The sequence below is a fragment of the Pongo abelii genome, chromosome 3 (genome assembly GCF_028885655.2).
Source record: "Pongo abelii isolate AG06213 chromosome 3, NHGRI_mPonAbe1-v2.0_pri, whole genome shotgun sequence".
In the NCBI taxonomy this organism is placed as follows: Eukaryota; Metazoa; Chordata; class Mammalia; order Primates; family Hominidae; genus Pongo; species Pongo abelii.
Genome location: NC_071988.2, coordinates 180,204,771 through 180,221,265, shown reverse-complemented (window position 1 = coordinate 180,221,265; position 16,495 = coordinate 180,204,771). Strand labels below are relative to the sequence as shown.

The 16,495-nt window shown below is 37.7% G+C and overlaps 1 protein-coding gene across 5 annotated transcripts in view; it reads right to left on the bottom strand.

The window, feature by feature from the left end:
* TMEM144 (transmembrane protein 144) overlaps positions 1-16,495 on the bottom strand; it is a 61,584-nt gene that overhangs the window by 42,052 nt on the left and 3,037 nt on the right. Inside the window, exons 1-6 of one of the 5 annotated variants that reach the window (XM_024246204.3) lie at positions 9,588-10,215; positions 8,598-8,720; positions 7,395-7,563; positions 4,863-4,985; positions 2,754-2,853; positions 778-858 (exon numbers count right to left, since the gene is read on the bottom strand). In XM_024246204.3, coding sequence (XP_024101972.1) covers positions 778-858; positions 2,754-2,853; positions 4,863-4,985; positions 7,395-7,503 — 413 coding nt within the window. In that variant the 5' untranslated portion in view covers positions 7,504-7,563; positions 8,598-8,720; positions 9,588-10,215. The other 4 variants (XM_054554644.2, XM_054554642.2, XM_054554641.2 and 1 more) reach the window with 4 other exon arrangements.

Here is a 16,495-nt window from a genome sequence, read left to right as displayed (position 1 = left end):
AAAGCCGTCATTGCTGAAGGAAGGCAAATATACTGTTCTTTCCCTGAAGAATAAAAAAGTACTAAAATCTTTCTAGGCAGTACTATCCATTATGTGAAGAACTGACAGGGAATATAAATGGAATCCAGAGGGGAAAGAAGACTGAATTTAAGGTGACCCAGTTCCTGTTAAGTTTTATGGACTGAACACTGCCATATAGAGATTCAAAGTCATTTTCACCCTTATTCGTAGAGTGTATACAGCTAGACACAGATGCAACCAAACATGGGCATTCAAAAGAGTATGTGTTCTCACAGGTGAAAGAGGAGCTGTCCAGCTAGGTTGAGAAGAGTGAGTGAGGAGACAGGGAAGTGGAAACTAGGTGAGATAGGAAGTGAGTAGTACATAGAAGAGAGAATCAGTGGCTACTCCAGGGGCATCAGGAAGCCAGCAGAACGCTTTTTTTGAATAGCATGTTTTAGTTTGCAAAATATATGATTCTCATTGATAAGCTATGTGTTATGATTTTCTACATATTATAGATGATAAAACTAAGCTTAAGAGCAGTTAAATGATTTCCCAGGCTCTCACAGTTTTGGAGAGCTAAAGCTGGGGCTCCTGCCCTCAAATGTGGCACTTTTTGTCCTCTAAAACCAGTCATTGTAAATGAAGAATCTGAGGAACAAGCATGTGGATTTTATGAAATGTAGGTTTAAAAAATGTAAACATATCAGGATCCTTAAAAAAGCACTCTCCATGTTTTGAAGAACAGCAAAATCACTAGAAATGACTGTGTACCTTACTACTGATAGCCCAGCTCCAATGTAATTTAGCAGCGGATTTGATACTTCTTCTGCATCCAGTCCAAACCAGCCAAACCTGAAAATCCAGAAAGTCACATCAAATTAAATATTGTTAAGATGTTTCACCATAATGTTTAAGAGCATGGACTCAGGGCCAGATTCCTGGGTTCAAATGCTAGCTCTCTCACTTATTAGCTGTGACTTTGGGAAAGTTAATTATCTTCACTGTGCCTCAATTTCCAATTTTTTTAAATTTAAATTTTTTTTTTTTTTTTTGAGATGGAGGCTTGCTCTGTCACCCAGGCTGGAGTACAGTGGTATAATCTTGGCTCATTGCAACCTCTCTCCTGAATTCAACCTATTCTCTTGCCTCAGCCTCCCAAGTAGCTGGGACTATAGATGCCTGTTACCATGGCTGGCTAATTTTTATATTTTTAGTAGAGACAGGGTTTCACTGGTCTTGAATTCCTGAAATCAAGCGATCCACCCACCTCGATCTCCCAAAGTGCTGAGATTATAGGCGTTAGCCAACGTGCCCAGCTTCCCATGTTTAAAATGGGATAATAATTATACCTACCTTATAAGTTTGTTACAAAGATTAAATGAGTTAGTACACATAAAAGTTCTTGTGAGTGTCTCTTTCCTAAGACTAAAAAAGAAGTAGGTAAAAGTAGTTCACCTGACTTATGGAAGGTTAATTAATTGGTTACAATATTGTATAGTGTTTGGAGTAGACTTTTAAAAAACTTCTAGGTTAAATATCCCTACTCTGTCATCACCACAATTTTTTTTTTTCCCGCCTGACATTGCCGTGATCATTACCAAGAATCACTGAGAACCATCCAGGGGCAAGAGGAAAGGAGAAAAGAAGGAAAAGAAAAAGAAAATAGCAGGAGGTGGGGAATGGGGAAAGGATGGGAGAGAATGTATTGGAAGTTAGTAAGTTGGTTTGTTTTGTTGTTTTGAGGTGGTTATAATGCTTTGAGTGGAAAGGGAGTCCAAAAAGGTAAAGTGAGAATAACACCCTACATTGTACTCATTTTCCGAAAATTGATTTGAATGTTAATCTTACTGCTGACCAAGGGCACCAGTCTGATAGAACTTTGTGTAATGATGGGACTGTTCTGTATCTTCACTGCACAAAAGAGTAGCCTCTCCCCATATTAGCTACTGAGCACATCAAATGTGGCTAGTGCAACCAAGAAACTGGAGGTTTAATTTTATCAACTTTTAATTAATTTAAATTTAAATATACATGGCCTCCTGTGGCTTCTGGCTACACTACTGGACAACACAACGCTAGTGCTGGGACTGGCAAGCTTTTTCTCAAAGGCCAGATCATAAATAATTTAGGCTTTGAGGGTCAGTTATTCCCTTGCTGCTCAACTCTGCCACTGTAACATAAAAATAGCCATAGACAATCCTTAAATAGATGGGTTTGGCTGTGTTCTGATAAAACGTTATTTATAGAAATGGCTGGGAAACCAGACCGTGCTTTGCCAACCCTGCTCTAGAGGGAAGAATATGTGCTCTGGAACTAGAAGACCTGGGTTTGAATCCTAGCTTCTTAGTTCTGTGACCTACAGTAAATTACTTAATCTCTTTGTATATCTACTCTCTTATAAGATAGTGCTTACCTCACGTATTTGTGAAAGTGAGATGAGAATGATGCATAGAACATGTCCAGCAAATTGTCACACAATAGAAAGGGACAATAAACATCAGTTTCCTTTTTCTCTCTCTACCTCTGTTTCCCAGATTTAATGCTACACTATATCTTGATCAAATATCTAGATCACTTATTAAGAATTTAGGGCAAATAGCAATAGAAGGTGGCATATTTGATGTGTATGTTTTACCAGCTATAAACTCTGTGAGAATAAGAATCATATTATTCCTCTCGGTAAGCACTTGCCTTACATAGAATATGGATGCAGGAAATCTTAGTTGAACTAGTTTGACTTGAATTACCTTGAGCTTGCCCAGCCAGTTAAGGCATTAAATGATCCCCAGATTAAGATTCCAAGGCCTAAACCAATGGTTTTGATAATTGGGACAACAGCAATGTTCCCTGTAGATGTAATATACAGAAGAAACATGTTATTTCCATATAGAAAATAATTTATTAATAGAATTAGTTTTTATTCTAACTTCAACTGAAGTGCATGGGATTTGGACAAATTTAGTAAAGCACAGTTCCTTATTTTTTAAGTAAAATAACCACATTTTTGGCATTAAATTTATGATTATGACTGCTAAAAGAACTAGGCTTAGGAAAAAAAGTCTACAAAGAAAAATGTTGAATTCCTAATTGTACAGAGGTTTCTCACCCTTAGCATAGCTCTCTATTCTGTGATTCTTCATGGAAGCTGTCAGTGATAAATTATCAGTGACCATCCTCTTAGACTTGAACTAGGGCCAAATACTGGCAGAAGTATTTGGCCATAAAACAGGCCCAGAATTTGCTCTTCCATGATTGCTGATTTGTCTTCTGGATTTCTACATTCATTCTCTTATGTTTTGAGGGTCACTGAGGGCCAAATCCATAATTTTTTTTTTTTTTTTGTCTCAAGTCCTACAGTCTCTTCTTAAAAGGTTACCTCTTTAGGATTCCATGATGTCTTCACCTTTTGATTCTCCTCCTGTTTTTCTCTTTAGCTCTTTCTCTGGCTACTATTTTTCATCATTCCTTCTGGAATAAGGTACCCCCTAAAGATTTTCCCTTGAACATATTTGTCCCCTTGCTTTATTGTCTTTTGGGTACTTGACCTAATTTCATGGTTTCAGCTACCAGCTAAAGGTGCGTGTTCCCAGTGCTACAGTTCTAACCTGGACCTACTTTAGGGTTTTAATATTATTCTCCAGACCGTCAAGAAGAAATCTCCAACCAGATGTTCTCTATGGTGGAAACATCAGGATGTTCATGCGCAGAAAGTGCCAAGCTGAACCCATCATTTTCTCTTTCAAACATGTTCTTTTTCCTATTTCCACACATGTGTCAATACCACCACCCTACTAATCATCTATAATTAAATCTCTACATTATCATTGGCTCCTCCCATTCTGCTCTGTCCTATATGCTATCAGTTGCTCCAACCTATAGCATCCCCATCTGCAACATATCTCAAATTGGACTCTTTCCCCACTGACACCCAGTGGAATCTGCTGGGTGAACAGAAATGCTCTGGTGGCTATAAAGAGCTGCAGGATGGATGGATGCTTAGTCTGTTGCTCTCCCCTTGTTAGATATGACAAGCAATCATACTGAGGTATAAGTGAGGTATAATAATGTAAATCCTGGTGACAATTTAAAAGCTAACTCTTATCTTCTAACTTATGAACTTCACTAAATCATTTAACTCCTCAGAAACTCAAATTAAGTGGGTAATAAATAAATTTTCAATTTTTTAAATAAAGTTTTAACATTTTAACATTTATTTGCTTTTAATGCAAATTATTTCTAAAGATCATTGATACTTGGAATTCTCTTTGTTGAAGAAAAAAAGACCTCCTGGGGTGTATTTATATTAATTGAAGGGAAGCATTTCTTGATTGACCAAGCCAAGGTATGAATTCTAATTATATAATTTCAGGTACTGATAAGGCAACAGAAAGATTTTTGTTTGCTTTGCTTTTCTGTTAACCAGCCCTTTTGAAATGACAGTATCTTCGCATTGGCCTAATTAAGTCCTAAAAATGATATTAGTAGATATTACTATTTAATTTTTAATTTAATTTAATTTTCTGATAAACATGCTAGAAAAAAGGGCCAGAACACATTAAAATAATATATGAGCTATGCTTGAATAGATGGAGAATAATTAAAATGTTTTTACTATAATAATTTTCTACCAGGAACTTAAAAATAAATCATTAAGAGGAATAAATTAGGTGGAACAAATCAGGTAAGGCACCAAAAATATTCATTCAGCATGTGAAGGCAAGAAACTAGTTAATTTCTAGTATCTATGACAAAGGGTTATTCCGAATCACTGTTTGAGCTATTTCCTCCTATTGTGAACGAGTATTATTTTTATCATTATGTTACATAATAAAAGTATAAGTTATACCAGACATTACCTGTTGCCCAAATGCAGCCCCCAAGCATTGCAAAAGGCCAAAACTTTGGGCAATGTAATATCAGGTTGACCACCAAGGCAACCAACCATATGGCAGCACAAAGGACCCACTGGAGAAACATTCCTAGAAATAAACAAACTCAGTGTTATTGGTTTAAATTGAATTGAGTAAATTTGTGCTCAGGAATATCTATGAGGTGATATTACAGGAATGGCCACAATTTATTAAATGCCATATGCCATGGACTTTGCACATTTCATTCTTATGACTACCCTGCAACATAATTAACCCTAGCTCAAAGACAGAGAAAATGAATCTGCAATTAAGCAACCTGTCCAAACAGCTAGTAGTTTGTTGAGCTGGAATTTAAACCCAGGTTGACTCCAAGGCTTAGACACAGTGTGCTCTGGCTTAACATTCTTTTTTTCTCCTATTAGACAAATCAAGAATTTTCTGCCAAAGAGTGATGGCAAGACCGAGTGTATATTCTCATTCAGATGCCACACTGAGTACTCTTGCTTCCCAAAGTACAGCAGTAAGTACTTCGGAATAGCACAACAGTAATTTAATCCTTCAGGGACCATTTATGCCACCTCTGGGATAAAAATAAAGTCATTTATGGTCACACATAGGCCTCATACAGTTAGAGTTCAAAGCCTGTGATGAGTCGGGCATTATAAACCTGAGAATTAGCTATCTAGGTCAAGGTTACTCTACTTTCTATACTTTGAGTTGCCATTTTCCAGTTATCTGAAGATAACCTGGTGATGAGGTGTATCTGTACCTTTTTGAGGCTTCTGCATCATTAAGGATTTAGAGATTAAAAGGATGAGGAAATTGTTGACACTGAAAGAAATACTGAGGCAGTTAAAACTCAATGTATTACTTCTGGCACTAACTTTGGAAGATTGTTGCCCCTCTTGGATTCAATCTCATGATGGAGGAGAGAGAAAAAATGGCTGCTAATCTCCATGACAAAAGAGTAGAATCAGCCAGGCGCGGTGGCTCAGGCCTATAATCCTAGCACTTTGGGAGGCCGAAGTAGGTGGACTGCCTGAGCTCAGGAGTTCGAGACCAGCCTGTGAGACTCCATCTCTACTAAAAATATAAGAAATTAGCCGGGTGTGGTAGTGTGTGCCTGTAGTTCCAGCTACTTGGCAGGCTGAGACATGAGAATCACTTGAACCCTAAAGGCAGAGGTTGCTGTGAGCCAAGATTATGATACTTCACTCCATCCTTGGTGAAAGAGTGATCTCCCCCAAAAAACGAAAAATAAAAAATAAAAAGAGTAGAATCACAGAGATGAAAAGAAAGTTCATTTTATAAGTTGTTTACTTTACAAATGAGAAACTGAAAACAGCAGAGCTGGTAATATTTGCCCAGGATCACAAAGCTAATAGTGGAAGACTAAAAGCTAGATCCTCTACCCATTTTTTTATTCTTCAGGTAGTTCCCGTTCTTGTCCTAACTCCAGAGGAAAAGAGAAGAAAGGCTCTGGAGGAAAACAGTTTGTAATCCTATTTTCTAAGTGCACGAAGACAAAGAATTGGGGAAATAACACAAATGCTGTCAGGTGATAAATACTACCAAGGAAGTAATTCCCAACATGTGTTCACCATAAATCTCAATTCCTTCTCCTGGCTTCAATATGGAAGTCAGGCAAATACAAATAACTCTTGCTTCTCCTTCCCCAAAATTCACATTAGTCAGTTCTGCTATAATGTAACATGTGCATTCCTTGAAATCACTGCACTATGCAAAATCATGCAGTAAAAACTACAGAGCATAATGGGAAAAAGGGGCTAGGAGAACAACACTCAACCTAATTAAAATAGTAGTAGTTTTAACTGGTTAACTGGTTAATTACATGAATGCTGTAATAAATAGGGCATTTTAATTGAAAAAGACCAGAAGTTTGCTCCTGGAAGTGGGCATCCAAAGGGTTGCAGCTTACGAGTTACTGTGAAGGTGTTGGGCGAGGAGTTGGGACAGGAGATGTGGTTGGGTGGAATACATCATAACCACATGTGATGAACTTAGGGAGCTGGTTGATATTTGAAGATTGTGTGTGTGTGTGCGTGCATTGTGTGTATTATCACACATCTTTATTCATCTAGGTGCAGCTTTCTGTGCCTATCTAGAGGTTTCTCAGGGACAAAATTGCACATAAGCAAGCCAAAAATCTGTTATGCTTATGTTGTTCTCTAATATATCAATCATGTTGAAGATTCATGTTTTCAAAACAAGTGTTATTAGTAGAACTGACTATAAATTCCTTCAATTCATATAATGGCCCAAGAGCTTTCCTGACTGTACCCTCCCTAGCTTTACCATGAAACAACCTTAATGATTCTCCTATTCCGACTTTCAGACAAACTGGTATGAGCACTGTCAAATGACTAATTTTAAGCTCTATTCACTAGGTAGCAAGATCAACATGACTTATTTTTGTAGCTACACTTTTAAAAGACCAAAAAAGGAACTTCATTTTAAAAAATAATATAACATTAAAAATCAAGGAAAAATAATTACCATCACCAGTATCAAATTTTTTAAGTGGCACAAAATTTGAGCCAAACAAAAGGATAGCTACAAAACAGGAGATGTAACCAAAGGTGAGGTCTGCTCCATTATTGCTCATGATTCCAGTCTTGATGAGTCAGCTGGTTCAGTTTAGACTTGATGTACTTTTCAGGAGCTTCTGAAATAAAAGAAAAAATGAAACAATTGAGATGTGAATCTGTGACCAAATTGTGATTAACGTATTATATTTATTGAATTTTTCAAAAGCATGCTAAGACTCCTTTTTGCGGATAGGATATTACACAACTATATATAATGTTTGTACTTCACGTTAATTTATTCTATCAACAAATATTTTTGATCACTAGCCTACAATTTAAAAAGAACAAGCCCTGAAGACAAATTTTTAGTACATTACAAAAAAAAATTCTCCTGTGTAGGTTCCATCACTGCAGAAAGTTTTAGTGGATAACACTGCTAAACTTATTTAACAGCTTTAGCTTCTCTATGAAGAAAGGACTAAAACCACAAATAACCAAGAATTAGACATTTTTTCATAAAGTTACCATTCGGAAAAGGCCACTGAATACAATTCAGATTTTTAGTTTCCCGAGATACATGAGAAAAAAGCACCACGAAAGTAATTTTTATCACAGGAGGTACAGCGTCTTTCCACAATGCCACCTTGGATTCATATTTTGCACACTGGCCCTTTGGAATAAGCCCTCTGGAATAGAAGCAGAATAATCCAGTGGTTTCTTTTTTCCTGCAAATTAATGTTATAGTAATAACTTCTTGTATATATGTATTGAATAAAGTACACCTGAAATCACCTTCCCTTGTTATTTTATTTCACAATGACAAATATTTAAAGATCCATGTATTGTTCCTTATGTGTTCTTGCAGAGAATATTAAATATACAACAACCTACAAAATATGTTATTTACCATTATTAAAGATAGTTTAAATGAAAACAAGGATCACTTCAAAACTGGTCAATAAACTTTAGTAAAGAAAATGTGTATTTGAAATTGTGTGGACTTTCTTAAAACAAAAACACATTGCTATTAAGAAAACATCCTCTATAGGAATGTGGTTGAGGAAGACACACTGAGGCACATTTCAACATTGACACAATAACACTATTCAATAAAAATAATAATTGTTCTACTGTTAGGCTCAAAGAGAGGTTCAGCCCTGCAGTGACTTACATGGGTTATGGCTCAAGGGTCAGCTGAAGCTTGCTGCTTGCTGCTAAGATAACAGAAGTGCCAAGATAACAGAGGTGCAACAGGTCAGAGATGCAGGAAGTGTCTTGAAAAGCTAACCTATGACTAAAAAGACATATGACTGGGTGATAGCTAACACATCATTTTCTCCCCATTTTAAGTAACAACAAGCAAAGCAAAACAAAACCTTTATGTGTACATTGATAAGAAGAGAATGTCTAACCTTCAAGAGTGGCAAATTATTTTATTGAGAAGGCTCCACAAAAGCCCTACACCTCTGAAACGGAGAGAATAATTTGACGTGCTAGTTAGAGTGCATGAGCTGCATTTCGACTACTGAATAAACATCAATCAGTTATTACCTATAGATAAATGAAGTTTATTGCATGCAGCTCTTGTACATTTCAGAGCATATGATCTTATTTCATTTTGAATTGGCAATAACTTACTGTCTTTAAAAAGGCTCTACCGCTCTCTAAAACAATGAAATTTTTATGGAAGAGAAAAGCAGTATCACTCCATTCAGCACATTTTTCCCAATTCTTCCTGCACAAAACCTAAAAAGTCTCAAACATTATTTTAATGTTTTCTTTTCAGTGTTCGCTGATATTTTGTCAAACTATATTAATTCATTTTTATTTTATTACTTTTGTTTCCTTTATTAGTAAATACTTCTCCTTTACATTTTTCCTAGTAATTTAAACTTCTACGCAGACTTTGAAAAAATTCGTATTTGGTATGTTCTGATCAATACTGCTTGCTCCATTCCAACTAAAATTTCATTTTTAGTTTCATGTTGATTTCCCCAAATCTCCAGGCAAGTATCGCCTGTCTTTGCGCTAAAATTAACAGTGCTTGAATGTATTTATTCCGAGCCTTGATTTTTCTTTTTAACCATGAGCACGTTTTTGAAAAATCATGAGACGCTCCCCTGCAAAGCGACTTGGCTTTCCTTTGAGTGGCTGTACTCACTGCGTTCCGGGCTGGCGGCTGAAGCTCCTTCCTACTCAGCGCCGGCGCGATCCGCCCACTACGTGCCAGTGTGGAGCCGGAGCCTGACTCATTCCCTCTACGTGCTGGGGGCGGCCTGGCCAGCCTTTACTTTCTGCGGGGACAATTTCCCACACACCGGCCGGGAGGAGAGGGGAGGGCTCTAGCACACGTGACCCAGACTCCCGTTCCCAGGGTGCTCGCGAAGAGCGCCAATCCAGCCTTGACTTCCTGCTGGGACGTTTACCTCCACCTAAGGAGGGTGGAGAAAGGAGGGCTTTAGCACCCGTGACCTAGAGGCCTTTACAGGACAGCAGGTTGGGGAACGCCTTCGTTTAGTTGCTGTGCTGGACTGAATTGTCAGGTGGCTCAAAAGGAGTCGTCAAGCCCTGGGTCGGTCAACCAGGAAACTAGAAGACTTTCGTGTATTTCAAGAGGTGATTATTCAGGAAACTCTCAGCATGTCACCCTCTCTAAGTGTCACAGAGGGAGGTATTATTTGTGCAGTTTACGGATAAAACAAAAGGCTGAGGAATTTCACACCATTGTAAAAGATTATCTCAAGTGAATTTTTCCACTTGGTATTAAGAAATTCATCTGCACCACTGACGTCATTAACATTTCTTGTGACATCACAAGATTTCACTTGTAATCACTAATTCTTTATAGATGCACCTAAGCCATTTATCTGTACAGGCCATTTATCTGTATATATATTTTTTAAGATGGAGTCTCACTCTGTCGTCCAAGCTGGAGTGCAGTGGTGCAATCTCGGCTCCCTGCAACCTCCGCCTCCTGGGTTCAAGCGATTCTCCTGCCTCAGCCTCCTGAGTAGCTGGGACTACAGGCGCCCACCACCACACCTGGCTAATTTTTTTGTATTTTTAGTAGAGACGGGGTTTCACCGTGTTAGCCAGGATGGTCTCGATCTCCTGACCTCAGGTGATCTGCCCGCCTGGGCCTCCCAAAGTGATGGTATTACAGGCGTGAGCCACGGCTCCAGGACTGTATTTTTATTTAATATATACTTAGTGTCACATGAGAATATATGTTCTAGGTTTCTAAAGCTTGGCTGCACATAATGGCCCAAGGAGGTGGCCTTAAAAAACAAAATAAAACAAAACTAATATCTGGATCCAATACCAAAGCAATTAAAATAAAATCTGTTGGGTATGTGACTCAGGAGTCATTTCCTTTTAAAAGCCTTCCCCGGGTGACTCCAATGTGAAGCTAGGCTCAAGAATCATAGTCTAATCAATACTTGTCAAATTGTATTGCCAGTAAGAATCGCCTGAGGAATGGGTTAAAATGCAGGTTTCTGACATCTTTATTTAGATTTTGAGGAACATTGTTCTAGTTCTCTACTGTCCAATATGTAGCCACTAGCAGCATGTGGTTATTTAAAATTAAATCATAATAAAATATTTAGTAGTTCACTTGCACTGGACACCTTTCAAGTGCTCAGTAGCCAGATGTGCAGATTATAGAACATTTCTGTCGTTGCAGAAAGTTCTACTGGAAAACACTGCTCTAGACTGTTAGCCATGGCAGTACAGTGGTGACCTAGATAAAATCATCTCTTCAGCAGGGTATGGTGGCTCACGCCTGTAATCCCAGCACTTTGGGAGGCTGAGGCAGGTGGATCACGAGGTCAGGCATTGGAGACCAGTTTGGCCAATATGGTGAAACCCTATCTCTTCTAAAAATACAAAAATTAGCTGGGTGTGGTGGTGTGTGCCTGTAATCCCAGCTACTCGGGAGGCTGGGCAGGAGAATTGCTTGAACCCGGGAGGCGGAGGTTGCAATGAGCCGAGATCGCACCAATGCACTCCAGCCTGGAAGACAGAGCAAGACTCCATGTCAAAAAAAAAAAAAAAAAATCTCTTCATGTGGGTTCGCATACACCAAAGGATGCAAACTTTAAGTTGGAAAGGGGAAGTGTAGGTTCTGTGCTAGTCTGAGTTCAAAGAAGCCTTCTCTGAGGAAGTGCTATTTAACCTGAGACCATCCAGTGGTTGGTAATGGTGTAGCATTCACAGGAAGGAGAAAACACAAGGACTGTTAAAAGATGACATTTCCTAGAAGGAAGTTCTGCCTTAAACATTAATCACATTCATAGACTATCATGTCAGATGAGCAGATGGGAAGGCAAAATAACATTTCATTTAAAGAATTAAAGCAGCAAAGCTTTTTCACTTAAGGAAGAGGATTAATTTAGCAGTTCAGAAAGATTTTGAAGAAATCAGTTCCCCTTTCCACACATGAACACCTAAGACACACACGCATACACAAACTTGCTTCCAAAAATATAGGGCCTAAATCCAACCTAGAATTGTTTCACTTCATGGTCACAAGATCATGTGGTTTATTCTTGCTTCACTCACATGGAGAAGCTGAAGCTTGTGTCAGCATTTGTTGAGAATTTCTGAAGTCTAAAAGGGAGTTGGGGGCTGAATTAGGCCTGAGAAGATTCATTAGGGATATGCTAGGCCATTGCCTTTTACATTATGCCACAGAGCAAATCCAAGCATGGATGACTCTATTCTTAAACTAAAATTTTTCTTTCAAATTGTTTCATATACACGAATGCCTAAACAGAATGGTCTGTATTGGAAGAGTCCTGGCAGACAATAGAAGATCCAGGTTCTGACTTTAGCTTTATCTATTAGCAATATTTCTCATGGAAACTCATTTAATCTCTTTAAACCTTAGTTTTCTTATATGTAAAATGATAATAATAAGACCTGTGCACGTCCCCCTTTTATGTGATGAAAAGATTATTACTAGGACTTCTGGTTTCTGCTCTGACATTTGAAAGGTGTGAAAGTCTCCACTTCCATCATCACAACAAGAAAAAGATGAGCAAATCAAAAATCAACAGATCTGCAGAGAATTGATGTCATAGGACATGCCACCTCTTTGCAAACTGAAGAAATAGGTGAATATGGAGAATTAAAGCTTATCAGGACAGCAAAAGCCACTGGACCCAGTAAAGGATAGGGGGACATTTATACAGTATTTGGCCTATTGCTGAAGGCTGAGTGTGGACTAACTTGAGAGTTGAAAAATCAGAGACAGTGGGAGTCATTCATATGGGAGCATCCACACATTAATGAGTTTTACTTTCAGAAGGTAGGACAAAAGTTTCCTCTTTTTTCTGGCATGTGGGAGGAAAATAATAACTATTTGAAATATACTCAGAAACAAAAGCCTGTCCTCAAGGTAAACTTTACCCCAGAGCTTTATCTGAATTAGAGAAAAGGCAACTAGACAGTTTGAACACCTTCTACACTTTCTTTCTCACATAAGGAGAAAAACAAAAGAAGAAACTCTTATGAAGTTCACAGCTCAGGGATTCTGGACAACTAGAAAACAGAGTTTTAGATGTTGGCGAAGATACAGAGAAAAGGGAATGCGTATACACTGTTGATGACAATGTAAACTAGTAAAACCCCTATGGAAAACAGTATGGGGATTTCTCAAATAACTGAAAATAGAAGCACCATTCGGCCCAGCAATCCCACTATTGGGTATCTACTCGAAGGAAAAGAAATTATTATAATCAATGACACTTGCACTCATATATTTATTGGGGTACTATTCACAATTAGGAATCATCCTAAATGTCCATCAATAGTTGATTGGATAAAGAAAATGTGGTATATATAAACTATGGAATATTATGCAGCCATAAAAAGGAGTGAAATCATGTCCTTTGCAGCAACATGAATGGAGCTAGAGGCCATTACCCTAAGTGAAATAACTCAGACAGAAAATCAAGTACTGCATGTTCTCACTTATAAGTGGGAGCTAAGCAATGGGTACACATGGACATAAAGGTAAAATAATAGATACTAGGGACTCCAAAACAGGGAAAGGCGGAAGAGGAGAGCAGGTTGAAAAATTATCTATTGGCTGTAATGTTTACTATTTGGGTGATGGGTTTACTAGAAGCCCAAACCTCACCATTACAGAATCTATCCATGTAGGAAACCTGCACATGTGCCTCCTGAATCTAAAATTGTTTAAAAAGAAATAAGAATAAAAAAATAGAGATTTTATCATAACATTATAGAATGTATCAACTCTCCAATATCTTATGACCACATAAATAGTGTTTTGGTATAATAACTGTGGATCACAACTAGAGAGAATTGCAAGACACAGACTCTGCTTAAAAATGAGTCTCTAAGAAAACCCAAAGACAACAAATAGGGGAGACAAAAAGAAAGATATTAGAGAAAATAGAAGCCTCTGATACTTACACCTACAACAACCATTAAGCACAGTCTAACTTCTGGCCAGATAAACATAAAAACTAAAGGTCTACTTATCTTGTTTTCTATTATCTGATACATCATGCCTTGCTTTCAATGAACAATTATAAGGCATGCTAAAAGGCAAGAAAAAACACGGCTCTGAAATGTCAAAGCAAGTATCAGAACCGGGTTCAGATATGGCAGGGATTTGGGAATTATGAGACTGGAAATTTAAAATATGCTATGACTAATATGCTAAGAGATCAACTGGGAAAAGTGCAAGAACAAATAAGCAGAAAGATGAAAACTCAAAGAATCAAAAGGAAACGTTAGAGAACAAAAAATATTACAATAGAAATGAGAAACACTTTTGACAGCTGCAAAAGAATCAGTGAGCTTGAAGGTATGTCAGTTGAAACTTCCCAAACTTAAATGGAAACAGAAAACAGAATATGAAAAAGAAACAAAATTTCCAAGAACTGTATGAAAATTACAAAAGGCATAAAATACAGGTAATAGCAATACCAGAAGGAAAAGAAAAAGCAGCAGAAGATACATAAGTAATAGATATCTAGTTATCTAATAATGGTGGACAACTTTCTAAAATTAATAACAGACATCAAACCACAGATCCAGGAAGATCAGATAACACCAAACAAGATAAATTAAAAGAAAACTACATGTAGGCATATTGTATACAAATTGTGGAAAATAAACAAAGAGAAAATATTGAAAGGAGTCAGAGGAAAAACTATCACCTTACTTATAGAGGAACAAGGATGAGAATTACATCAGACTTCTCAGAAACCATGCAAGCAAAAAGAGAGTAGAGTGAAATATTTAGAGTGTTGAAAGAAAAATCCACCAACCTATAATTTTTTTCTTATTCTTAATTGATCACATAGATAACTGTTCAAAATAATAATATCAGTAATATATTGGGTGATATTAGTTTATGAATAAATGAAATAAATGACAGCAATGCTTTAAGGAACAGGAGAGAGGCACTGGGAATAATCTTTTATACAGTACCTGCAGTACCTGTGAAATGGTATAGTGTTATTGAAAAGTGGACTTAGTTGTAAATGTGTACTGCAAACTCTAGGGCAATTTCTAAAAACATATTTTTAAGTATAATTGATATGCTAAGAGAGGAGAGAAAATAGAATCATATAAAATGCTCAATTAAAACTAAAAAAGGGAGCAAAAGAGGTATGTTAGTCTATTTGCACACTGCTGTAAAGATACTACCTGAGGCTGGGTAATTTATAAAGGAAAGAGGTTTAATTGACTCACAGTTCTGCATGGCTGGGGAGGCTTCAGGAAACTTACAATCATGGCAGAAGGCAAAGGAGAAGCAAAGGCATGTCATACATGGCAGCAGGTGAGAGGAAGCAAAGGGGGAAGAGCCCCTTATAAAACCATCAGATCTCGTGAGAACTCACTCACTATCACGAGAACAGCATGGGGGAAACCACCCACATGACCCAATCACCTCCCACCAAGTCCCTCTCTCAACAGGTGGGGATTATGGGGATTACAATTCCACGTGAGATTTGGGTGGGGGCACAGAGCCAAACCATATGAAGAGGGGAGGACAAAAAAGGGAAATAATCACAAGGGCAACAAACAGAAAACAATTAACATATGGGAAATATTAATCCAACTCTATCAAAAATCACTGAATATAAACGGTCTACCAATTAAAAGACAAGGACTGACAGAATGAATAAGATACAGGCATCAACTCTATGTTGTGTACCAGAAATCCATGTTAATTATAAAGACACAAAAGGAATGGAGAAAGTTACATTTTTCTTTTCTTTTCTTTTCTTTTTTTTAACCTTTGAAACAGGGTCTCACTCTATCACCCAGGCTGGAGTACAGTGGCACAGTCATGGCTCACTGCAGTCTCGAACTCCTGAGCTCAAGTGATCCTCCCACCTCAGTCTGTTGAGTATCTGGGACTGCAGGCATGTGCCACCACAACAAGCTAATTTTTAATTTTTTGTAGAGATGAGGTTTCACTATGTTGCCCAGGCTGGTCTTGAACTCCTGAACTCAAGAGACCCTCTTCCCTCAGCCTCCCAAAGTGCTGAGATTACAGCATGAGCCACCATGCCCAACAAAATATATTTTTCTAACACTAATCAAAGGAAAGCTAGAATAACTATTTTAACTTCAGACAAAGCAAACTTCAGACAAGGAAATTATTAAGAATAAAGAAGGCCATTACATAATGATAAAGGGGCCAACTGTCCAATAAGCCATAACAATCCTGTGTATGCACCTCACAACAGAGTGTCAAAATAGGTAAGGCAAAAACTGGTAAAACTGCAAGGAGAAATAGACACAAATAGACTATTGCAGTTGGGGTCTTCAATATTCCTCTATTAGTGATTGGCAAATCGAACAGGCAGAAAATCAGTAAGAATATAATAGAAGTGAACAGTACCATCATCACCTGGGTTTAATTGATAGTAATATCTCATTCAACTGCAGCAAAATACACATTCTTCTCAAGCTCGTATAGAACATTAACCTAGAACATTAACGCTACATCTGGGGCCTTTTGCATATGTCAGAACCCATAGAGCTATACAGCATACAGAGTGCACTCTAATGTAAACA